The sequence below is a fragment of the Mesocricetus auratus genome, unplaced genomic scaffold (genome assembly GCF_017639785.1).
Source record: "Mesocricetus auratus isolate SY011 unplaced genomic scaffold, BCM_Maur_2.0 Super-Scaffold_100010, whole genome shotgun sequence".
Taxonomy (NCBI): Eukaryota; Metazoa; Chordata; class Mammalia; order Rodentia; family Cricetidae; genus Mesocricetus; species Mesocricetus auratus.
In genome coordinates, this window is record NW_024429194.1 from 33,923,631 (window position 1) to 33,950,053 (window position 26,423).

A 26,423-nucleotide genomic window follows, 5' to 3' on the forward strand; every position below is an offset into this window, starting at 1 on the left:
AAAAAAACCAAAAACAAAACAAAACAAAAAACCAGCAAAGTGGAGCTGGAAAAATACCCGTAAAGGATGAGCATGTTCCTTCCAAAGTAAATAAATAGGTAGCTGGCACAGGAGTCAAGATGGAGGAAGGGAACCAAATCAGATGAGGAAAAGGGAATTGTAAAGGGTGTTATTATGACCCCATACTTCACACATAGGAACTAAGGTCCTGGAAGTTTCTAGACTACATGTTGGCACACTGAAGACAACTGGCCCTTGCACATTCCCAAGTACCACAGCTGGGCTCTGCCTTGGGGAGATTGTGAAAGGTGGCTTTCTGGACCAGTAGATGACAGTTAAAGCAGTTATGGACATAGGACACATCTATGGAACTCCAATGAGGTTCTTTTCCAGCGGTGTATTTTAGTCACAGGCACAGAGGGAACTAAGCTTTGTGAAATGGCATGATTTTTATTATGTGGAGTTCTGGCTGCCTCTCATAGGTCCCTCAAATACCTCTCAACTGACTAATAGTCTGCCATTAGAGGTTATTTATAGCTAACTTTTAAGTTCCATTAAAATAAAATCCTTCTAAGTGATGCCTACAAAAGCCAGGATGTCGATTACTTTAGGAAGGACTTGTGGTAGAATGGGTGCATCGCTGGGCTAGGTCTATTTTTAGTCCTGCGTACTAACAGCAGGGATCTTCATTCTATAATAATTCACTAAGTTATACATTTTCTTTTCTATTTAAAATACAAACAATCTTATATATCAATCCCAGTTCCCTATATTTTCTTTTTTGTAGTTCTATATTGCTTCTATTATATTTTACAAGTGCTCAGACTATAGGCTTATTTGAGAACAGGCTTTGGGGCTGGAGAGATGGCTCAGAGGTTAAGAGCACTGGTTGTTCTTCCAAAGGTCCTGAGTTCAATTCCCAGCAACCACATGGTGGCCCAAAACCATCGGTAGTGAGATCTGGCGCCCCCTTCTGGACTTCAGGGAAAAAAAGAAAAAGAAAATGAGAACAGGCTTTGATAGCAGAAAGCATAGTCCAAAGGGAAGGTAGACATTAAAAGGGAAGAGTAGAGAACAAAATATAAACCACCAATTTCAGATTTGGCATTGACTTAGGAGGTCCAGCTCAGTGTAACACACTTGTCCGCCACTATAATCTCCTTTCACAATTTCCCTCTTCCACATAATTCTGCTTTTTACCCCAGGCCTATATACCTCTTGTCTCTTTCTCATCGGCTCAATGTTACCCTAGCTCCTGGGTGATGTAGGAAAGAGGGGTGTTAACACTTCTAGATTTTTCTGAGGGACAGCAGGTTTCAAATATTCTGCTTCTGTGTTCTCATCAACATACCACTACTCCTCAGACTCTGCGTTCTGACTTTGGGGGGTTGAGTATGTGAGAGCTTTCACAAGATGAGTTTAGCTCCCAAGAATGCTTGGGAAGGGGCTTGGTGAGAGATGGCTTGGTGGAGAAAGGCACATGCTGCCAAGCCTGACCACTTGGGTTTGATGCCCAAGACCCACATGGTGGTGAGAACTAACTTGTAAAGTTGACTTCAGACCTACACACACACTCACACCCACACCCACACACACACAGGATAAATGTAAAATAAATAAGTAAAGAGTTCTTGGATGATAGCTCTTAGAGAGAACATAGGACTTTGAATAGATCCAGAGAGGCAGCAGACGGGGCTTTGGCACAGGAACTGTCCATCTGCTTTGGTAATTCCTATGTCCGCAAAGATCCCAGCCCATCCCCCATACTTGTCTATTATTAACAGACCCAGAAACCTGATCAGGGCAGCTGCAGAGGGACTTTCTGGGAACCATGCCCAGGAAAGGCCTAGAAGCCCTAAACTGAAATGAAGAAGCAGGTGGCAGAGGGAGACCCAAACACCATAATCTTAGTCTTCCATCCATGTCTGCTCAGACTCCCCTCTTGGCACTTGGGGCCAAGGCTTCCAGACCTAAACACTTCTACTGCTTGGCATTCAGGTTGTAGAATTCGAGTCCCCAACCTACTCAAGTGAACTCAAATTTCTAAAATAAAGCATCTTTTTGTATTCAAAAGATAATTCAGGGTATTAGATTGCAAAGCTGGGGAATGATTGCTGGACAAGCATGAGGACCTGAGTTCAGATCCCCAGAATCCACAAATACAAAAACAAACAAACAAAAAACCCAGCCAGGTACTAAGAAACAGGCCTGCAATCCCAGTGCTGGGAAGGGTGATGTCTAGGGCTTGCTGGCCAGCTAGTCTGTCCAAATCAATGAGCTCTTGGATCAGTGAGAGACCTTAAAGAAGGTGGGATCTGCGAGATGGCTCTAGGGTTAAGCACTTGCCTCAAAAGCCTGACTTTGAAGCCGGGCGGTGGTGGCGCACGCCTTTAATCCCAGCACTCGGGAGGCAGAGGCAGGCGGATTTCTGTGAGTTCGAGGCTGGGCTGGACCGATAGCCTCCAAAACAATACAGAGAAACCCTGTCTCGAAAAATCAAAAAAAAAAAAAAAAAAAGCCTGACTTTGCACCCCCAGAACTCCTGTATAATTTGGTAAGGTAGTGAGCATCTAATTCCAGTGCTTCCATGGTGAGATGGGTTGTGGAGAGAATCCTTAGGCGCTCCTGGGGCAGCTAGGCTGGTGTACACAGAAGCAAACAACAAAGATATGTCTTAAATAAGGTAGGTGGTGAAAATGGATACCAGAGGTAGTTCTCTCATCTCCACAACTGTGCCTATACTCACATACATGGACATGGACACACACACACACACACACACACACACACACACACACACACACACACGTTGGGGGAGACTGAGATTCCATCTGAGAAACCACTGTAAAAGCCAGTATGCATAACTTCAGAAGACCAGAGAATTGATAACCACTCCTCTATTCCAGCAAAAATTATGTCTCAGTACTATCATGTTGTTAAGTGCAAGGTGGGAAGTTGACAGAAGGTATAAAAAAATCCAGCAAAATAAACAGTATGTGTCATAATATTCCAAAAATGATTCAAAGCATCAGAAAAGACCATTAAAATAAGATATGTGCATGCTATTATTATGAGAATCCTATCTACAAAAAGGTTAAAGAAACCTGGAAGTAAAAGATTAATTTCATTTTCATTCAAGATTACCTTGGCCATTTGGATAAATTTTTAGAATCCACTTGTCAATTTTCACAATAATAAACCTGGTGTGATTTTCCTTAGAATTGAGTTGAACCAGAAAGCAGGTAACCAACTTCTTTTCCTTATTGTTCTCCAACCCATAGGTGATATGTATTTTCTTCCATTTGTCTTTTTTTATTTTAAAATAATTTATTTTTATTTTATGTGTTTTTCCTGTATGTATATGTCTGTGTGATGGTGTCAGATCCCTTGGAACTGGAGTTACAGACTGTTGTGAGCTGCCATGTGGGTGCTGGGAATTGAGCCTGGTCCTCTGGAAGGGCAGCCAGTGCTCTTAACTGCTGAGCCATCTCCATCCTGCAACATGTACTCTTAATTGCAGAGCAGTCTTCTAATGTTATTTACTTTTGAGATATGATTGCTCATATTTGAGGGAGGCCTGAAAGTACCTATGTAGCCAAGAATGACTTAGAACTTCTGATTCTCCTGTCTCTACTCCTTGTAAGCTAAGAATATAGTATGTGCCACTACATCTAGTTTATTGTAGGTATAATATTTGTAGCCACATTTCTTTTCTTTCTTTTTATTTTTGGGAGACAGGGTTTCTCTGTGTAACAGCTACAGCTGTAATTCACTTTGTACACTAGACAGGCCTCAAACTCACTGAGATCTGCCTGCCTCTCCTCCCAAGTGCTAGGATTAAAGGTGTGCACCACCAACGCCTGGCTTAACCATACATTTTTAAAATTTCACTTTGTGTGTATTATGAAGAAAAACAAATTGGTTTTATTGACTTTGCCTTCTATGACCTGCTAAATTCACGATTGTATTTGTAGAGTACTTTTGGTTTATTTATATCCATACTGTTTAGCATATATGGAGGTTCGTTAAAATCCCTGCTCCCGTATTTCTAAAACACACTTGCTAGGAACTAATAATGGAGGTATGAGACTGGACATCCTGGTTTCTTTCTTCAACTCGTGGAAAATGACTTTACTTCTTTTTAGACACCATGTAACAGAGGTGGACCTTAACTCTTGGAGTTTATGCCTCTATCTCTCTGATGTTGGGATCATAGGTGTATGCTTGGTTTATAAAAAATGATTCCAACATTTTCTTGAGAGGTTTGCTGTAGGATTTTTGATGCTTTTTATTAGATTAATTAGGATTGGCCTTTATAATCCAGGCTTTCTAAATTAGTTCTTTCTTCGGCTCCTCTTCTTTATGCAGTGCTGGGGACAGAACTCAGTGCCTAAGCCTGCAAAGCACATGTTCTACCACTGAGCCATATCCCTAGCTAACCTCATACTCTGTAAGTTCTAAGGATGACCTTGAACTTCTGAATCGCCTGCCACCATTGTTTGAATGTTAAGATTATACATGTGTGCAACTTTGTTTCTTCAAAAAAATTTTTTTTTGTTTTTGAGGTAGGGTGGCATTATGTAGCCCAGGCTGACTGAACTCAAGGATCTGCCTGCTTCTGCCTCCTGAGTGCTGAAATTAAAGGCGTGTGCTATCATATAGCTTAAAAAAAAATCATGGATAGGTGTTAAGATGTTGTGTTTTTTTTTTTTCCTTCCTAATGATTTTTTTTTCTCCTGTTCTGAACCACACTGACTGGCTCTCACAGATTGAATAACCCTGATACTCTTTTGCAATGAACTGGTTAATCTGATACATTATTTTTGAATCGCTAGATTTGATTATTTTGTCAGGATTATTTTGTCACATTCTTTCCTGTGGTGCCATAGCTCCAATTTAAGGCCTCAAGCATATGCTTTATCACTGAGATATACCCCTTGCTTCATTTTTCAGTTAAAACACACACACACACACACACACACACACACACACACACACACACACACACACACACACACACGGCCAGAAGTGAGTGTCAGACCCCTTGGAAATGGAACTTCATACAGACAGTTGTTATCAAATCCAGGTCCTTGAAGAGTAGCCAGTGCTCTTAACCACAAACCCTTCTCTCCAGCCTTATTGTTCAGTTTTTGAGACAGGTCTGACACTGCAACCCAGCTTCTTCTTTTCATCTTAAGACACTAGTCCTCACTAGCAGGTACAGCAGGACTTACCTACAATCTGAGAATTTGGGAAACTGGGGCAGAAGCACAAATTGAGGACTAGACAGAGCTACATGTGACCCTTTGAATTTTAGGTCTGCATTTGTGGCAGAAGTTGGTTCCAAGAATTCATTGGAATGTTGACAGATTTTGGTGGATGGGCGCTGCTGCTTCAAAATGGAAATCTATTCCTTGTTTTGTTCTTACAATTTTACCCCCTTGGTAACTGTAAGATATGAAATGTGTGTGGTTATGTGTACACCTGCATTTGTCTGGATTGATGTAGGGCGATGTTTTCCTTTTTAAAATACTGTGTAAGTACATATGCCATGGTCCATGTGTGAAGCCCAAAGGACAAATCTGCATTTTCTTCTACCTTTACATGGATTCTGGGGTGACCAAACTTGGACCTCTCACCAACTCCAGCTTACTTTTCTTCTGTTTGTTCCTGACTCTGGGTTCCTTCCCTTGAAGACAGACTGTAATCTGTAAGGGGACATAAACCCTTCTCCCCAAGTTGATTTTGGTCATGGTCTTATCATAAAACTAAGAGCAAGCACTTGACCTAATGAGTCATCTCCCAAGCCCTCAGGTCCTAGTAGAACATTATAGCTCTCCAAAACCCTTGAAAAGAAAAGCCAGATGCTGGTTGTGTCCCACTAAGCCAGGCACGAGGTCAACTCTAAAGATGTCCTCTAAGCCCTGACTCCAAAGATGACATGTAAACCCACAATAAATGTAAGCACTGCATAACCAATGTTAAGCACTACCTCTTTACTTACAAAAATCTCTCCCACCCAGGCACAGAAGCCAGGAGTGAGGTTCTGCCTGTGCAAGAGATACTTCTCAGGTAAGGCCACCACCCTAGACCCCCAAACAGCTTTCATGACCAATTGTAGCTTTCTGCCCACAAAGGAACGACCATCTTCTTCTTAGCAGGGCAGTCTGTGTGTAAGCAGACAGGGCAGAGGAAGGGTCAACAACGATTATCAGAGTAAAGTGCTTAGATGTCTCTATGCTGATAGAATAAATTCCCCAATTAAAAGAAATTTAAAAAAAACCAGAGCATGTTTTATTTTAATCCTGTTGAGGGAGAGGGATGGAAAACACATAATAAGGGGAAGAGTCTCTATATAATACATACAACATCAGGACCAACCACAGGGAATGAGACCCATTGCACCCCTCCCCGTCCAACTCCTATGCAGGTAGGCTCCAAGACCAACTGAGGACAAATGGGACACAAATTAAGACATGATTGGCACAGTAACATGGCCAATGCACCAAAAGATGGAGAGAATGTCCCAAGGGAGCAAGGCCCCAGGCCTCAGCTGCTCCCCCAGTGGAGAGGAATGAGAAACTTTGGCTCAGTAGGAAGGCAAATTTCAAATATCAGGGTACCCTAGTTAAACTTTTCAGATCACAAACTGGAGTGAATCAAAATGCCAAATTGATGCTGTTTTCTGTTTTCTCTAAGACCTTTCCTCTTTAGGCCTGAGGCCAGGGTCTCCTTTTCAAATTGGAAGGCAAGGAAATAAGTGCTTATTCTATCCTTCCTAAATCTAGGCTACTTAATCACTACTTTCTTGGCTCTAGAGACAGAAGCCAACTAACAAGGCCGGCTTCCTTTGTGAAAGTCGGCTTAAAGAGCCCTTGGGTTGGCTCAGCTGCCTCTACAAAGATTTTTCTCTAAGTAGTCATCCCTTTATACAACTTCCTCAAACTTGTTACAGCTATCTGCAGGTGTGTGAGACATGGGCTGGAGATTGATCTCTCTCTAGAGATGGATCAATAATCCCATCTTTGGAGATGAGGATGACAGAGAAAGAACAAGTGCTGACAATGAGGAAGGTCACAGAAAGAAAGGCAGTTTACAATAGGTTATACATTCAAGCCCACAGAGATGGAAGGGGAACTCTGGCACATTATCAACAAGTAAAAAATATTTTAGTGGCAACCCTGTAGTTTCCATAGACCAAAGAAAATGTGTTAAAAGGGGGAGGAAACTGAGCCAGCAGAATCTAGCCATTCATCTTAAATCAGAAGAAAATCATTTAGCTAATACTGCTTCAAGTATAGTCATGAGGAGAGATGGTGTTATTGAAACTCACACTAGGAGAATGGTATCACAGAGCCTAATCCTGGATCCAAGTGCTTGCTTCCCTTGAGAAGACACACCCGGAAATCATCTTTGATCTGAAGACTGCCATCCCTCCTGCCCCAGTACAATACTCTTTCAGGAAAGTTGGGTAAATTAAGACATCTGCTTTAAGTGTAAGTGGTTAAAAGAAGCAGAAAGCGCTGAGATTTGGAAAAGCTAGTAGCTAAAGCCAGAACCAAGGTTGAGGTACTCACGGCAGCCAGGCTTGGAAATGAAAGAACGGTAGCAGAGGGGGACAGGTGGAGAGTTCCTGCTTGTCCTTTGGCTTTCCACTTCCCCTGCCTCCCATTCTATCCAACAGCCTGATGCAGCTATTGGCCTGCCAGAGGGGATGCAATGCCCAGACCAACTTTTATTGAGCTTATGCAGCTAACAGACTTGTAAACAGTGCCAATTGACAAAGTTTTGCTGAAAACTACAGCTTGTGTCCATTAAACACACCTCTCTCTTGAGATTAAAAACAAAAACTCAAAGTAAACAAATATTGAGAGAGAGGAGACACATCTTGAGTCTTCCAGGAAGGCAACGTTGAAAAAACAAGACAAGAAGAAGCGACATGGCTGGTCCCAGGCGTTCACCATGCCTAGAGTGTTGCTGCTATTACCATGTCTCCTCTCTACCAGTGGCTAGTAGAGGTTCAGGAGCAGGCTCCTCTTGGGCATGCTGCAAATACAGCATTTGCTGGTGTTGACACCCTCCTGGGGCTGTGGCGGCAGACTGCTGTGTCAGGAGCCCAATTCCTGGAGGCAGCAGGGGGATCCAGGACCTCCAGTCAGCCCACACACCTCAGCGGGTACCTTGCCCCTTTTCTCCAGTGCAGTTCAGCATTGAGGCTATCTATTCCCAGTCGGCAATAAAACCTGAGCTGTTTTCCTCAGAGGTACCACCCCCCACTTCCCAACTTATGGGGTAGTGGGAAGGAACAGGGAAGATCACTGAGGGGGCAGGGGAATTCCCCGGGGATCGGTGACCTGGCCCTCTTGCAGGTTCTTCACTAGTTGTGCAAGCCAGCGTTTGGTGGTGGTGTCATCTTTTAGCACCTGGGCAAAGGTTGTGTCCTTTAGCTGGTCAGGGAGACACTGTCTGAGTGCTTCACGTGCCCTACATCAGAAAGAAACAAATAAACCAACTAGGGAGACAACAAATAAACCCAAATTTTGGGGCTTAGAAGAACACCTTTCTTAGACATAAACATTCAACTTCCTAGGTAGAAACCTATGCTTTGTCAAGTTAATCAAGAAGCTACTAGAATTACTATTATTATTTTTGTTTGTTTTTTGAGACAGGGTGTCTCTGTATTGCTCTGGAGCCAGTCCTGGAACTCGCTCTGTAGACCAGGCTGGCCTCAAACTCACAGAGATCCGCCTGCCTCTGCCTCCCGAGTGTTGGGATTAAAGGCGTGCACCACCAACACTACTATACTTCTTAAAGCAGGTGTTATGCATAGGTTCGTTCAGAAACATCTAGAATGTTTAGTCCACGAATATTGTCAGCATACCCCAATGCAGAATTTCATTTAAAAGCAAAACAGAATAAAATGGTGCAACAGTTTACTGCACTTCAAATTTTGTTCTGATTTTTTTTTATAGATTTATTTATTATATACACACTGTTCTGCCTGTATGTCAGAAGAGGGTGCCAGGTCTCATTATAGATGGTTGTGAGCCATCATGTGGTTGCTGGGAATTGAACTCAGGTCCTCTGGAAGAGTAGTCAGTGCTCTTAACCTCTGAGCCATCTCTCCAGCCCTTGTTCTGATTTATTATAATAAATACTGTCAAAATACCATTAGGCAAAGTCTAATGAAATTATTTTAAAAATTGTACATGGACAGCAGACATACTTCATTTGTATGATAAATCAATGAATTTTAATTCTATACTAACATTAGTTATGTCTTTAAGGAAATGCTTTAACTTTGTATTTGAAAATCTTAATTAAGAAAGGAATAATAAAAACTATGGTAGCATTATTATCTAGAAGCCTAAAAAAGGCAAATGCCAACTCCATACAGGTCTATTCTGAACAGTTACAGCACTTATACTCAAACAGATAGAATTTTTAATAGTTATATTGCAAACTTGGGGGGCAAGATAGGAATCATTGAAAAACAGGACAAAATGATCAAAGAATAGCTAGGGCTTGAATAACCCCAGTGCCTAGAGACTGAGTTCACACTAATCAAACTACCTGATTCCTAGGAACTCAGAAATCACTCCATTATGTGGTTTGGCAGAATCTGAGCATGTAGCTTTCAGCATAAATTATAGATTAATAGGACAAAAAGTCAAACATTTCTGAAGTGCATTACATCCTCAAAGTGCATGATTCTGGCCGAGAAAAAGTAATAAACTCCACCACGTCTTACAGGATGCGGAGAACTGCAAGCATAAGAGCCTCTGGGCTATGGACCTTCCCAAGAGATCTTTGGAAGTACACTTATCTCTCTGACTACTTGGAGTGTCATAGAAAGCCCAAACCACATGATATGGTCTCCCTTGAAATTGCCTGGGCTTTTTGGCATTTCGGTGTAGGACAGAGTCAGAACTGGAAGATCTAACTAGTGGATATTTAAAATTAGATTTTAATAGGAACTTAAGTTTGTCTTAGATAAACCAGAGTTACGTCCTTTCCAATCCTTAAGACACAGGAGCTGAACCATGAAACTATTTCCCTGAAGTTCTAAGTCTTGTAAATCTTTACCTGGGATTATCTGAGAGTCGAAGGTAACATCTTACTACATGCTTCAATAGACGGGCAGATGGTTCTTTGGATAGCTGCAGGACCATTTTACCCTGTTTTAACCAAAACAAGGGTGGGGGGAAAAACACAAAATAATTAAAATTGACACCAGAGATCAGATCATCTAAGAATCATTATTTCATATTTTTATTATCTTTTCCTTTTTGAGACAGGGTCTGTGTGTTCTTGGCTAGCCTAGCTACTCACTATATATAGATCAGGCTGGGCTCAAACTCACAGAGATCGCCTTCCTCTGCCTCTAGAGTTCTGGAATTAAAGGCAAGCACTACCATTCGAGCTAGTATTTTGAGACAGGGCACTAATTCTTCACCTGACTGGTGTGGAACTCATGCTGGCCTCAAGCCTACGATGATCTTCTTGTCTCTCTCTGCCTTATAAACACTGGGATGACGGGCATGTACCATCATGACCACAACAGTTATTTCTAGTTAGAAGACTAAGTTTACAAAAGGACTATGTTATGTGATCAGAAGTAAGTTGCAGAGATAGTAAAGAACTCACCAAGATCATGGCAACATGGGAAAAACGCTCATATGTCTGACATATATAAGCCAAACCAGTGTCATCTAAGAGGATCTTCTGGAGGATGAATGTGGCAACCTGGAGCAAGAGAACACACATTATTGGATTGAGCAATCACTATATGTTAGGGTTTTTTTCTAAAGGTGATTTATAGGTCTTATTTTTCCTATTGAACCCATTAAGAATATGCAACCAGCTGAGCACTGGTGGCGCACACCTTTAATCCCAACACCCAGGAGGCAGAGGCAAGCAGATCTCTGTGAGTTCAAGGCCAGCTGGGTCTACAGAGCGAGTTCCAAAACAATACAGAGAAACCCTGTCTTGAAAAACCAAAAACAACAACAATAAAAGAATATGTATCATTATTCTTATTTTACATAAAAGGGAAAAGCCCTTGATAATTATCAGCAGGATTACTTAAAATTTGAGGCCAGCCTAGGGTACTTAGTGAGTACCAAATAAGCTTGAAACAGGCTTAACACAAACAAACTATCCACAAAAAACAATGATCCCTACCCCCAACCTCTAATTTAAAATAGACAATCATTTTGGGGAAAAAGTTTGAGATAGGGTGTGGTGACATTTATGATTTGTTAAAGCTTGCCTGAGGATTCAGAAAGCAAAGCCAGTCTTTTCTTTTTTTTTTTTTTTTTTTTTTTTTTTGGTTTTAGGAGACAGGGTTTCTCTGTAGTGGAGGCTGTCAGTCCAGCCTGGCCTCGAACTCAGAGATCCGCCTGACTCTGCCTCCCGAATGCTGGGATTAAAGGTGTGCGCCACCAGTGCCCGGCTCGCAAAGCCAGTCTTAAGCTATAGAGATCAAGCAGTGTGGTACACACCTTTAATCCCAGAACTCAGGAGAAAGGCAGATAGATCTCTGAGATCAAGACTACCCTGGGCTACCAGAGAGTAAATCAGAGCTCACGCCCTTAATCCCAGGATTTGAGAGGTATAAAAGGTAGAGGCATTCAGTCTGAGAGTTAGTCTCCAGCCACACTGAGACCATAGCAGTCTGAGTGAATCTGAGGAGCAGTGAAGTCAGGAGCAGTTTGAGGATGGCCTTTTTGGTCTGAGCTAGAAGGAAGAGCTAGCTGTAAAGCTGGCTAGAAGTAAAGCTGGATGCTTTACTTTTCTGATCTTCAGGCAAGCTTTAATAAATCATAAATAATGTATCACAACAGGGTCTTACTCTGTAGCCTCAAACTCACAGCAATGGCTCTGCCTCAGCCTTGTAAGTGTTGGCATTACAGGCAAGAGTCACATGGCTTGCAGATAACTAGGATGATGATTATCTTTCTTTGGTGCCATCAGAACTGCTGTTCTTGTTTTACTGAGGTATATCACTGTGATGGACCAAATAAAATGCCTCAAAGGTAGCCAAGTCTTAATCATCAAACCCTGAGAGTGCTCTCTCATATGTAAAACAGGGTCTTTGCAGATATAATTAGGGATCTTGAGCTAGAGAGATCACCCATACAGTCCTAAAAGTCACTAACATCATTCTAAGACATGGAGATTTAAACCACAAAGGAGAAGGGAATATAAGAGAATGAGATGTGAACACGCTTGACTGCTTGTTGTATAGAGAAGGGAACTATATGTAACGGAACACAAGAAATGCAATTCTAAAAGCAAAAAAGGCATGTAAAGGGACTCTCCTCTATAGCCTTTATAGGAACCATGGCCCTGCTCTATCTGGCTTAATTTCAGCTTGTTGAAATTGATCTGAGGCTTCTAGAACTAAGAATAAGTTTACAAATTAAGCCGTCACTTAATTTTGTTAATTTGTCATGACAGCAATAGGAAACTAAGATAAAATATACAGCAAAGAGCAAATTTACTAACAAAGTGTCACTTGGTGAGTTTTTAGCCTGTATCTATAGACCACATTGCCTTATATCTTTTTCAGGTAATTTCAATCCTTTGGAGGTAGCCAAAGTATTCTAAGGTAACCAGTATTCTAAGGCACTGCCAATAGTTATAAGGCAGGCATATGTCTAGTGGATAATGCCTAGTTCCTAAATAGCTACATTATCTATTTACCTAGCAGTATTTAAACCAAGCAATCAGGGGCCAATGAGATGGTAAGGACACTTGCCACCAAGCCCAAGAGTCTGAGTTTAAAACCCGAGAACCACATGCTGGAAGGAGAAGTCACTCCCACCAGTTGCTCTCTAACCTTCCTATGTATACCATGGCATGTGCACATATACACAAATAAAGACATAAACAATCAGCCAATCAATAACCACCTACTTAACTAAACTTTACTACCTTGGAAAAGAACTCTGTAGCAGGTCTGTGTTTTAAAAATTTTTAAATCTGTGTATTTGTCTATATGAGTCTATGTCCATGTATAGGTGCAGGTCTGTGCAAAAGCCAAAGAGGGTGTCAGATGTTCTCTCTTACTCTCTACCTATTCCTCCCAGGCAGGGTCTCAACCTCAAAGCCTGAGCTTGTGCTTTCCTCTAGGCTGGAAGCCAGCAAGCCCTCATAATTCTTCTATCTCTGTTTGCTCAGAGCTGGGATATAGGTGTGCACAGGATGTCAAGCTTAATACATGGGCACTGAATGTGAACATGATCATCCAGCAAGTGCTCATAATTACTAAGTCATTTATCTAGCCCTATGTTTAAAAGGAAGATTTGTCTATTTTTATATGTATGGATACTTTGCCTTCATGTTTTATCTATACACCATGTGCAATCAGTGCTCACAGTGCCCAGAAGGGGGCAACAGATCCTCTGGGACTAGAGTTACAGGTGGTTGTGAGTCACCACCATATGGGTCCTCTGCAAAAACAGCCAGTGCTCTTAACCCCTGAACCACCTCTCCAGCCATACCCCTGTATTTTAAAAATACTTCCCAGGCTATTACATCATTCATAATAGCCTTGACCAAGAAACCTTTATTTCAATGTGTGCCTACTATGAGCAAGGTGTTGTAAGTGTCATACAAGGTAAATACAAAGTCTAGTAATCCCAGCCCTCAGGAGTCTGAGGCAGAAAGAATGTTTCAAATTTGAGGTCTGCGTGTGCTATGTAGTATCAGGCCAGTAAGGGCTACGTAGCTTTAAGAGAGCAGGTTGAGCAAGCTACATGGAACAAGCCAGTAAGCAGCACTCCTCCATGGCCTCTGCATCAGTGCTTGCTTTGACTTTTTGCAATAAGTTCCCTGGAGAGGCAGAAAATGATTCTAGAGCCATAACAATGTTGAATCTTACTTAAAAGCACATACCGTTTTAGAAAGTTCACTTCCAGATTCCATAATACGCAAACACAAAGGGATTATTTCTGTTGTCAATAAAAAGTTGATTACTTCTTGTTCATCTGTTTTAACCAAGGCCCCTACGGAAAATATGAACAAACAAAATTATTTTAAAGAAATGATTTCTAATTACATTTATTATGCACTATCAAAGCAAGTTATGGAATTTAATATGATATTCAGACTGTAGTTTCTGTGTCAGGCAATCAGTTTCCTATCCATTTGAACAAAAATCAAGAGTCAGCAGCAGAGTCATGAGTGCAATCCCAGTATTGAGAAAGCACAGGCAGGAAGATACTGAGTTCAAGACCAGCTTCAGCAACTTAATGAGATGTTGTGTCAAAATGTAAAAAAATACAAATAAAGCAAGTGGGGAAGTGCTCAGTGTTAAGAACACTAGCTTAGTACAAAGCTCTGAGTTACTTAACTAATTCACTCAATTTAGTTAAAAGTTGATCAAGTTATTCCTTACTCCCTCTGTAACTTGATGCTATGTGATTATTGATCCTCATAGCTGAACTAGCAACATTGAGAATGATGCTTACTAAGTTTGCAAGCACTTACTAGTAAATGAGATGTCAAACACAAAAAATGAATAAGCTGTAAGAAGCTGAACAAAATACACAACTTAGATCACTATTGACCATAAGAATTTCAGGCTTACAGAATGGCCCTAAGAACTTACCTAGGCTGTCTGTATAGTTCAGCTGGGAGAGTCCTTACCTAGCATGCATGAAACCCTAAGTTCCATCCCCAGCACTGCATTAAGTATGGCAAAGTGTGTCTATAATCCCAGCACTTGGAGGTGAGGATTAAAGGATCAGAAATTTAAAAATTCAAGGGTATTCTCAGCTACCATAGTGAGCCTGAGGCCATGCTACCCTATATGAGACCCTGTGTCAAGAAAAACAAAACAAAAATAATAAAAAGCTTACCAATAACTCCAAGGCTGGTGAGCCGAAGATACTCAAAGGGACGAGTTTTGCTGACTGTGTGCAAAAAGGGGTACAAAAAAAGTGGGATGTGTGCTGCGAGAAAAGCCGACCTGGAAGAGAAACAAGCATAGTTAGACCTCAGAGCTGACTTCTAATCATCAAATGCCTAAGCTTAGAACAATATGTGAAATCGCCAGAGTAAGGGAATGGTTAGAAAAAAATTTTATTGTTTTTTTTTAAGCCTTGACCAACCTTCTGAAATGTGTAATTTTGTTCCCTAGGAGACATGTGTCAAGGTTTGGAGAGATATTTGTCAGAAGCAAGAAATGCTAAGGGCTACTTAGCATACGTCAGAGGCCAGAGACGCCTACTGCTTAGAAGCATACGCTCTTGTACTCACTGACACATCATATAGACTCAGCAAGGTGTCAATGTGTAACCACCACCCAGGCTAGGGTGAGTAAACCAACACAACCTACAATCTACCTTCAGTCTGCACCAAATACCTCAAAAGTTCTCAAGGACAGGTTTAAAAAAGATCAATTCATACATGTTAAAGCTAATGTGTTGCTGCAATGTTGTTGAATTCCTAGAACTCAAGGGCATGCCTAAATTAGGAGAATCATGAATTTGGGGCCAGCCTGGAAACACTGTCTCCAAAAGAAGAAGAGAGGAGAGGTGGAGGGGAGGAGGAAGAGAAAAAAGTGAAGAGATGAGAAGAGGGTAGGTAGGGTAGAGAAGGGTGGGGAAGGGGAGAAGAGGAGAGAGGGAAGAGAGGAGTGGGTAGGGTAGGGTAGGATAGAGGAGAGAAAAAGAGTGGAGAGGAGAGGTAGCTACAATTGCAGGTGTATTTGATGATTTCTAGTCTCTGTAAGCACCTAGACAGGAGTGGCAAGCAGGCACATGTGTTTGCCCTCTAACACACACACACACACACACACACACACACACACACACACACGCACACGCACACGCACACACGCACGCACACTAATGCCAGGTGATGGTGCACACCTTTAATCCCAGAGCTTGGGAGGTAGAGACAGGTAGGATCTCTGAGTTCCAGGCCAGCCTGGTCTAGAAAGTGAGTTCCAGGACAGCCAGGGTAGTTACACAGAGAAACTCTGTCTTGAAAACTGAAAATAAAAAAACGATCCATTTAGACTAATTCCTTAACCTAATTTAGAAGTGAATAGTGATTTTATAGACAAACTCAGATAAAACCTTATTTTAAAACAATGTAACAAAACAAAGCAATCACTCTCAGGTTTAACCCACTGTAGTGAGTTCCTGGAGTTACATAGTGAGACTTTGTCTCAACAAACAAACAAGAAGGATTTAGAAGTCTGTGAGAAAAGGTGCTTAAAAAATATTTACTGGCCGGGCATTGGTGGCACACGCCTTTAATCCCAGCACTCGGGAGGCATAGGCAGGCGGATCTCTGTGAGTTCGAGGCCATCCTGGTCTACAAAGTGAGTTCCAGGAAAGCCTCCAAAACAATACAGAGAAACCCTGCCTCGAAAAACCAAACAAAACACACACACACACACAATATTTACTGAGGTTGGATGGTGGTGAGTGGTGATGCATACCTTTAATTCCAGCACAGGGGGAGGAAGGGGGGAGAACATGCAGAGGCATGTGGATCTCTGTTGAGTTTGAGGTCAGCATGCTCTACGGATAGAGTTCTAGGATAGGCTCCAAAGCTACAGAAAAACCCTGTCTCAGAAGAAGAAGAAGAAGAAAAAAACCCTCCAAAAACAACAAAAATAAATTTACTAGCTGGGCAGTGGTGGTGCATGCCTTTAATCCCAGCACTCAGGAGGCAGAGGCAATTGGATCTCTGTGAGTTCGAGTCCAGCCTGGTCTTGAAAGAGAGTTCTAGGACAGCCTCCAAAGTCACAGAGAAACCCTGCCTGGAAAAACAAAACAAAACAAAAAACCAAAAACAGAGTTTGAGGCCAATCTCAGGTATAAAAACAAAAGCAGAAATTAACAACCCACAAGGAACTCCAACACCAACTGATTAAAAAAAAAGGAAAGCTCTGAAGACTCATACCCACATACCACATTGCATGCTCTTTCTCTGATCACTCAGCAAAGCTATCTAAGTTCCTATAAAACACTTATCCACCCCCATTAACTTACCAACACACTCACAGAACTGACCTGGTCTCTGGGTGTGAGGCCACACATTGCAGCAATGCTAAAGCATTGCAAACTCTGTTAGACTGGTGTGCTGTCAAAGTTGGAGGGTTGATAGATGGATAAATATTTACAATTTCCTGAAAAATGCAAAGAATCCCAGACAGCAATTAATCACAAATTACCAGTATCATAGCATAGTAATTTTAAAGGATCACTTAAATTCCTGCAGAAATTGAATTATCCTTTCATCACAAGCATACTGGACTAACTAGGCAAGACCTTTTTCCATGCACTCCTGGGAATACGACTATGGAAACAACTGGGTCTCATACACTTTCTCCTAGATTTTCCATCTTATCTTTATTTTACCTGTGTTGGTGTTTTGTCTGCATGCATGTTTGTGCATCACGTATACACAGTGCCCATTGAGACCAGAAAGAGAGTGTCAGGTGCCCTGGAACTGGAGTTATAGCTGGTTGTAAGCCACAAAGGAGGTGCTGGGAATCAAATCCAGGACCTCTGGAAAAATAGTCAGTGTTCTTTACCACTGAGCCACCTCTCCAGCCCCTGTAGCTAGTCTTTTAATTGAGGGATCCTTATATAACTTGTCATAACTTTAACTTGTATTCTACTTTATAATGATGAGAACCATGTTGAACACAATTCTGTTTAGTTGCAAATCCTTCCATAACACTAATAGACTCTTAGCTACTTGGAGTGCCGTATGAATTTATCGAACAGATTTGAAAGATTACTAGTAATTTGGGGAGGAACTTTACTGGATGATTATTCTACTACCTTGGGATTATTCCATTTTAATCAATTCCCAGTCTGGCTTGACTCAAACTCCAATTGTTTTTTCTTAGTCTAATTTACTTTCGTGGTGTGTGCCCACTTGTGGAAGCCAGAGGATAACCTACAGGATTCAGATCTCTCCTTGTACTGTGTTGGTCCCAAGGATCAAACTCAGGCTGTCACACTTGGCAGCAACCAACTGCCTTTACCCAATAAGTTACCTTACCAGATACGGTTGTTTATTTTATTTTATTTTTTTTGGTTTTTCGACACAGGGTTTCTCTGTGGCTTTGAAGGCTGTCCTGGAACTGGCTATGTAGACCAGGCTGGCCTCGAACTCACAGAGATCCACCTGCCTCTGCCTCCCAAATGCTGGGATTAAAGGCGTGTGCCACCAACGCCCGGTTGTTTATTTTTTAAAACACAGAGAAACCTACCTTTAATGCAATTGCTGCTACACCTTTATCTCAATACTTTCTTTTCTCAGACTTTATCTATGATCTTCCCTACTAAACAGATTTACCCCGTCATACTTCTAAAAGCGGTTTTTAAACATTTCTTTTTTTTTTTTTAAAGATTTATTTATTTAGTATACAGTGATCTATCTGCATGCATGCCTACAGGCCAGAAGACGGCACCAGATCTCATTTTGATGGTTGAAAGTCACCATGTGGTCGCTGGGATCATACTCAAGACCTCTAGAAAAACAGTTAGTGCTCTCAACCTCTGAGCCATCTCTCCAGCCCTCAACATATTTCTTAAGAATCACCTGTTGCCAGGTGTTGGCAGCACACATCTTTAATCCCAGCACTCCGGTGACAGAGGCAGGTGGATTTCTGTAAGTTCAAAGGCAGCATGGTCTACAAATCGAGTTCCAGGACAGCCAGGGCTACAAAGAGACACCATGTCTTAACAAATAAACAAACAAAAAGAAAACAAAAATTTCAACAATCATTCTTCTAAAGTCTTCAAAAATCATTTGAGCCAAGGAAGAGAAAAACACTCAAGTGTGACAAACATGATTGAATTCATACTTGTGGACACACCCACCTGTAAAAGTGCTGCAATAGTACCAAATGAATGCCACAGCATGGGTGCAAGGTCAGGGACAGACTCTCGCTTCTTGCTGAGCTCCAGCAAAGCATTTTCCCTCGTCTCAGGGCTGGACAGTTCATTGATCCACTGATAGATCTTCTCTCTGTCCACCTGGGCCAGTGTAGTAGGCACAGGCTTCAGGGGAAAACAAGAAAACAAATGTCAATTTATATAGTAAGATCAAGTCTTATCCTGCAATAGCACTTTAGGAAAAAAATGTATTTTTCTAAATAATAGCTTTACTAAACACATATATTTGATTGAAAGTAACTCAATCTGTTTGTCAGTTAATGAGCCCATGTTTAGGAGTTTGTGTTATAGGTGTATTTAGGCTGTACTGAAGATATACCAGTATGCTTAATATTGTGATGTTTTAAGACAGAAAACTAGGGTGGTGGTGGCACATGCCTTTAATCCCAGCACTGGGGAGGCAGAGGCAAGTGGATCTCTGTGAGTTCGAGACCAAGCCTGGTCTACCGAGCAAGTTCCAGGACAGGCTCTAAAACAATACAGAGAAACCCTGTCTGGAAAAACCAAAAAAAGACAGAAAACTAACAAACAGCTATCAATAAGAGATGACTTAAATATATCTTGGTGCATCTTTATTATGTAGCCCTTTATGAAAAGACATACGGACCATACTACATAAAAAATAAAAGTATGTAAATCATATTCCCACAAAAAGAAAGGACACATGCTTAGGCCATTAGATCACCTTAAAAAAAACAAAAACAAGGCCGGGCGTTGGTGGCGCACGCCTTTAATCCCAGCACTCGGGAGGCAGAGGCAGGCGGATCTCTGTGAGTTCGAGGCCAAGCTGGACCGATAGCCTCCAAAACAATACAGAGAAACCCTGTCTCGTAAAACAAAACAAAACAAACAAACAAAAAAACCAAACTATCCTCACCCAAAGCCCTCAATTCAGTTTAGCTATTTATAGAGTTGTGTGGACTAGGGAAAATGATTCAATTTTGTCAATTAAAGTAGAGCTGCTGTATTAACTACCAGTTTCTAAAAAACTACCAGTTCAAAAATATTTTAGGGGGCTGGAGAGATAGCTCAGAGGTTAAGAGCACTGACTGCTCTTCTAGAGGTCCTGAGTTCAATTCCCAGCAACCGCATGGTGGCTCACAGCCATCTGTAATGAGATCTGGTGTCCTCTTCTGGCTTGCAGACATACATGGAGGCAGGATGTTGTATTCATAATAAATAAATAAATCCTTAAAAAATTTTAGAAATTATTTAGTTCTGCTGTAAGAAAGAAGCATCAATTTTATATAAGTATACTTCACATACAAAAAAAGCACACCCCAGTTAAGTGCACTTTTCAATGAATTTTGATAACATATATCTTAGTAACCATCACAATTAAGACATAGATCACTTCTATTATCCCCCCAAAGTTCTCCAGGGCCTCTCTCAGAAACCTGGTATAGACAACCATAGGTATTTTCTGCTGCTGCAGATGAAGCCTGTACTTTCTAGGGATTACTATTAGAAGGAAAGGTTTCCTCACTCTATCCTCTCTCTAAGCTAAGAAACAGGTTAATACAGGTTTAACACAACCAAAGTTCAATTTATCTAAGACCACTTTGTAGAATCAGTGTCCTCATTTGGTCTATACAACTGAAATCACAAGCACCCCCTCTCCAAGTTGAAGAAATTATTTTTTACAACTCTAACACAACTTTCTTTAGTATTGTTACAGTACAGTTAATTAACAGTTGGATTTGCATAGCAAGTTGAACTATAATAAATACCCAGTCACAAAATCTTAAGTTTAATTTAGAATATTAATTATCATCTGGAGAGATGGTTCAGTGGTTAAAGGCTCTAGCTGCTCTTCCAGAGGACCAAGGTTCAATTTCCAGTACCCACATGGCAGCTCACAACTGTCTGCAACCCCAGTTACAGGAAACTCAACACCTTCACACAGACATACATGCAATAAAACAGCAATGTACATAAAATAAAAATAAACCTTAAAAATTCATTTAAAAATAGCCAGGCAGTGGCAGCACATGTCTTTAATCCCAGCACTCGGGAGGCAGAGGCAGGCAGATCTCTGTGAGTTTGAGGGCAGCCTGTTCTACAGAACGGGTTCCAGGACAGCCTCCAAAACAATACAGAGAAGCCCTGTCTTGAAAAACAAAAACAAAACAAAACAAAAAAACAGGGCTCTATTCCAGAGAATATTAATATTATCCTTTGTAATTCACTAAAGATAACAGTGTTTCTTTTTTTTAAGGTTTATTTATTTATTACATATACAGTGTTCTGCCTACATACCAGAAGAGGGCACCAGATTGAATATGTAGATGGTTGTGAGCCATCATGTGGTTGCTGGGAATTGAACTCAGGACCCCTGGAAGAGCCGTCAGTGCTCTTAACCTCTGAGCCATCTCTCCAGCCCAACAGTGTTTCTTTTTGACAGATGCATTTTAAAATGTATTACCATGCTGGGTGGTGGTGGCACATGCCTTTAATCCCAGCACTTGGGAGGCAGAGGCAGGCGGATCTCTGTGACTTCAAGACCAACCTGGTCTACAAGAGCTAGTTCTAGGACAGCCTCCAAAACCAGAGAAATCCTGTCTTGAAAAACAAAAAACAAAAAACAAACAAAAAAAAAGTATTATCAAATTAGTAGAGAGTTGTTCTCCCTTTTGTGATAAATGGTATGTATAAAATATATTTCAAATTAATATTTTTCCTTTCAACCAAACTCATTTCAGGAAAGATATTCACCTATGTAAGCCATCAACGGTTAGTTAGAATTATCACAAAGCTAAGGTGAACAACAGAAAGACATTTTTGATTATTTTAAATAAACATTTATCTGTAAATTGTAAAAATAATTTTACTCCTTTGGTGAATTGAAAATTTGATGAAGCTGGGTTTCTTAAAGAGAAAACATGTTTGATGGCCAGCAGGGCTCACTATCTTCCCGATGCAGTAAATGAAATAAAGAACAGGGCTAGATTAAACAGATTACATACATCCCAAAATGAGGTGGCTCAACATGGGACTCAACATGTGCACGTCAAGCTTGCCTTGAACTCACAGCAATCCTTCTGCCTCATCCTCTTGAAAGCTAGGATTACAGGCTGACTACACTTGACAAAATGTACCTTTGAGTATTAACAAAGAAATATGACTTGAAAAAGCTTTCTAAAGCATACTTAAAGTATTATCTATCCTTATTAGGACCCATTTTTTAAGTTTGTGTGTTAAGTTAGCGTTTCATTATATAGACCAGATTGGCCTGGGACTTGTAATCTTTCTTGATGTCTCCCAAGTCTTGAGGTTACAGGTCCATGTCAGCTTCAAAGCAACTTAAAAAAAAAAATCAAAGTAGGGTCAGTGAGATGACTCAGCTGGGTAAGGGTGTTTGCTATCCCCAGGGCTCAACGTGGTAGGAGAGAACTGACTTCTACAAGTCTCTCTCTCTATATAAACAAACATCTGTCTGTCTGTCTGTCTTTCTCTCACACATACACTTACTTACTCACTCACTCATCCACTAAACTAATAAATGAAAGTAAACCAGCAAAGAGAAGCTAGATTCTTTGCCCTAAGTTTAAACAGGAGGTTTGGCAGCAGTGAACTAATTTTATTGAGTATGCTCCTGTCAAAGAGCAGGGCATCTAGGAGTCAATCAGTTTTAACACAAAGATAATAAAATGGGCTGGGAAAATGGCTCAGTAAGTGCCTACAGCTCAAGTCATGAGGGCTGAGTTTGGATCCCCAGCATCCATACAAAAGTTTGGAACTCCAGAACTCACGGGTGGAAGGTTTGTTGGTCAGCTAGTCTAACTGAAACGGGAAGCTCCAGGTTCTGTGAGAAACCCTCTTTCAAAAAAGAAACAAGGGGGCTAGAGAGAGACAGCTCAGCAGTTATGAGCACTTGTTGCTTTCCCAGAGGACTTGGGTTCAAGAACCTACACGGTAACTCACAATCATCTGTAATTTCAGTTATAGGGGATCCTTTTCTGATCTCCAACATCACCAGGAACGCACAAGGTGCATATATACATACATGCAGGCAAAACATTCATACACAAAAAAATAAATTCTGAAAAAAAGGAAAAGAAAAAGAGAAACAAGGTGTCTAGGAAGCCCAACACTTGTCTTGCAGAAGGCAGATGTTGGGATCTCCAGGACCCACATAAAAAAAGTCCTGCAAGTGTGGATGCCTGAAATCCTAGCAGTGACAGAGACTCCCAAGGGGAAGCCAGCCTAAACATAGTCACAAGCTCTGGGTTCAAGAGGGAGGCCAAAGTATAGAGTGAGCAAGGGAGGTATTTGATGTCAATTTCAGGTCTAAACACAGACACCCACACTTGAACCCATACACCTGGGAACATACCATACATAAAAGAAAGTAATTATAGTTTAAAAAGCAGACAACACAGAGGAAGACATCTGATACTGATGTCTGGCCTCCACACATGCACCAATAAAAGTTCTTCATGTGCACATACATATACACACACAGAGTAACTCAAACGTTCAGGGATGCTAAAATTGCCAGTAGAAATCAGTGAAGAACTTTTATTACAGGTGTATCTAATGCCTCTCCTAAAGTTTACTTTGGCTGTTTCATTACATAAGACTCAAATGTCATACTTCCACTAATCTAGGTAACTCCATTTAGCTAGTATAAGAACCTAGCCAAAGTGCTTACTTCGGCAGCACATATACTAAAATTGGAACAATACAGAGAAGATTAGCATGGCCTTGGTGGGCAAGGATGACACACAAATTTGTGAAGCATTCCAAAAAGAAAAAAGAACCTAGCCAAAGACCAACTACTTAGCTTTGTTTTATTTTTTTCCTCATTTACTTATTGAGTGAGTGTATGTGCCATGGTGCATGTGTGAAAGTTAGAGAACAATCTCTGGGAGTTATTTCTCCTTTCCCATCAGTGGGTTCTGTTGACAAACTCAGGTCACCAGGCTTGGAGCAAGCATCTTTTATCTTCTGACCCCCAAACCTACCTTACTAGCTACATTTTTTTTAAAACATCAGTTGCATTCTACTTTTTTACATAGTATGAGCATGTGTGGGGCAGAGGTGTGCACAGAAATCTCCTCAATCATTTCTGGCTATATTTCCTTGAGGCAAGGCTGGTAGTTAGCAACCCCTAGTGATTCTTCAGTCTCTAACCCCAGAGCTCTGTCTGGGGTTGCAGGCATGGAAGTCACAGCTGCCTTTTTATATGAATGGTGGGGATTTGACCTCTTACCTGCTTAGCCATCTCCCTTTATCCCCTTACACTTATTAATTTTGTAAATAACCCTTCATTGTTTTCAGCCCACAATAGGAAAATTTTTTGACGACAGAATATATTACATAATGACAAGAGCACACTCTATTATATTCCAACTACCTCAGTGTCTTTTGCTACTGTCTCTCTAGTAAATAACGCCTGCACCCACTGCCCTTTAACAGTACTTCCTATCTCCGTAGCTATATACTAAAGAGATAGACCCCGTCTCAAGTACCACTCCAGAGGAACAACCCCCAAAGTTGACTCTGGCCTCCACACATGCACACCCACAATATGAACACATACACACTAGTTTTCATTATTAAACAAAAACCAAGCATCTTTTCAAAAGATTTAGGTTTTTGTGGTATTGTTGCATGTGATTCTAGTATGTCTTTTTTTTTTTTTTTGCTCAGATCAAAATAACATGGGAATAATGGATTATGAAGTAACTGCTTCAAATTTTTTTTCTTCAGTATCCTCACTAAATATCCTAACAGATGAATGGTACAAAAGAACTTGTCAGAGCTGCCACGTGGGTCAAACAGCATAACATGTTCAAGTTTTTTAAATTTATGTACAGCACTGTAGCTATAATTGAAGAAATATATCTTGAGAACTTCTTTTTGCCATGGCTACCATCTATTTGCTCTGTGAAACAAGCTGGTCTCAAACTCAGAGATTCACCTGCCTCTGCCTCCCAAATGCTGGGATTTAAGTATACACCACCACTACCAGGCTTGTAAGTGTTCTTAAACTATCCTGCTTTCCATACGGTTGTCAGAGTGCCATTCAGTCTGCTTACCTTGTAGGAACTGTTCTAGCAGTGAGGAAACAAGTAAACAGAATTCACCAAAGGGGGGGAGGGAGCCTGCTCCTGACCCCGAGAGGAAGACAGACAACCCACGAGTTACATAATCCAGTAATTACACACTGGAAAATCAATACTCTACAGAAGAAAATGTTGGGGTTACAAGCTACTGTGAACACGGTCGGAAAAAGTCACTCTGAGGGCAGACTTGTATGTATGGAGGCAGTCCTAAGAAAGGCAATTCCAGGTAAAGAAACTAGAGACTGTTTCATGCAGTCGAAATGTGCATGTACTTTTGGCAGGCGCTTAAGGAGCCAGTGACAAAAACGGAGCCCGTAAACTTGACTAAGGACCACATCATACAGGGCTTGTAGGCCAAGGAGTCTTTCTCCAAATGTACCCGAAAGCCACAGGATGACTTCAGGGAGGTGTAATACGTGATGAGCTTTTCTTGTTAAAAGATAAAACGAGATGTGCGAGGAAAGCTTTAAACGCAGAGGACCGTAAGTCAGATGCATTCATCCTGAACTTGACGGCTCTGGCTTTCTACACGCAAAGCAAGTGGACTGAGTTAGAAGCCATTTCCTTCCCACTGAGATGGGGAACTCTAGGCGAGGAGTTCCAGGAGCACGAGACCAGAGCGAATGGCCATGGAACTATCCTCATCCCCGCCGTCGCCCAGCACACAACCGGCGACCAGAAACTGACGCTGAGCTCAAATGAATCAATGAATGGCCTGCTGGGGCCGCGCGGGGCGCGGGGACCAGGCCTCGGCGCCGGAAAAGAACGCGAGAGGCCGCGCGCCGGGCCAGGCGAGGAGACGGACACGGCGGGGACAGCCGGGGGTCCGACTCCGCCACCGTCAGGGCGCGGTGTCTCCGGAGACTCCCGGGCCTCGCGGCTAGGGGCGGACGCAGCTGGACTCGGGGCCCGGCTGTGGGAGCTAGGAAGCAGGCTGAGACTGGCATCCGGGCGCAGCCACTCACCGCTGCCGTCGCCAGGCTGTGCATGTTGGGAGCGGCCGTCGCTCTCCTTCTTCCGCCGGACCCGCGTCCCAGCTTCAGCGGCTCTGCAGCCGGAGATGAGGAGCCGCCATCCGCCTCGCTCCTCCCCCTTCGCGGCCCTCTGACCTCTCACCTCTGACCCTCCACCCACACGGCCCTTTCCCGCCTCCTGGCCCTCGGCCTAGCTGACAGTCCTAGAGTATGTGCTTTGACACTTCAGATTCAGCACAAAAATGACGTCTGCAACCTACTGGGCCTCGTATTTCCCCGGCATAGCAGGTATATCCCCAGAGGAGCGTGAACTCTGACTTTCCTCCTAGGGCCAGAGAAGGGCGGGAAAAGGCCGGCGGTATTGGAAGGACACAAATTGCGCATGCTCACACGGGCTGAGCGAGCGGAAAATGGTGGGAGGTCCAAAGTCGGTAAAATGGAGA

The 26,423-nt window shown here is 41.9% G+C and overlaps 1 protein-coding gene and 1 non-coding gene across 3 annotated transcripts; one reads left to right on the forward strand and one right to left on the reverse strand.

Moving 5' to 3' along the window:
* Positions 1-6,271: 6,271 nt before the first annotated feature.
* Positions 6,272-26,381, reverse strand: Cnot9 (CCR4-NOT transcription complex subunit 9). Of its 2 annotated transcripts, XM_021227383.2 has the most exons (9): positions 25,972-26,381; positions 18,861-19,040; positions 17,037-17,152; positions 14,868-14,977; positions 13,903-14,012; positions 10,648-10,746; positions 10,087-10,178; positions 8,355-8,484; positions 6,272-8,123 (listed from the first exon to the last, which is right to left on the reverse strand). In XM_021227383.2, the coding sequence occupies exons 1-9, from the start codon at positions 25,993-25,995 to the stop codon at positions 8,109-8,111; spliced, it is 876 nt and encodes a 291-aa protein (XP_021083042.1). In that variant the 5' UTR covers positions 25,996-26,381; the 3' UTR covers positions 6,272-8,108. The 2 variants fall into 2 exon arrangements, with proteins under 2 accessions (XP_021083042.1, XP_005070554.1); XM_005070497.4 differs by having other exon boundaries at positions 6,272-8,484; positions 25,972-26,380.
* Positions 23,582-23,690, forward strand: LOC121143034. The gene has a single exon (XR_005880171.1). It is a non-coding gene; the product is annotated as a U6 spliceosomal RNA (small nuclear RNA).
* Positions 26,382-26,423: the final 42 nt, after the last annotated feature.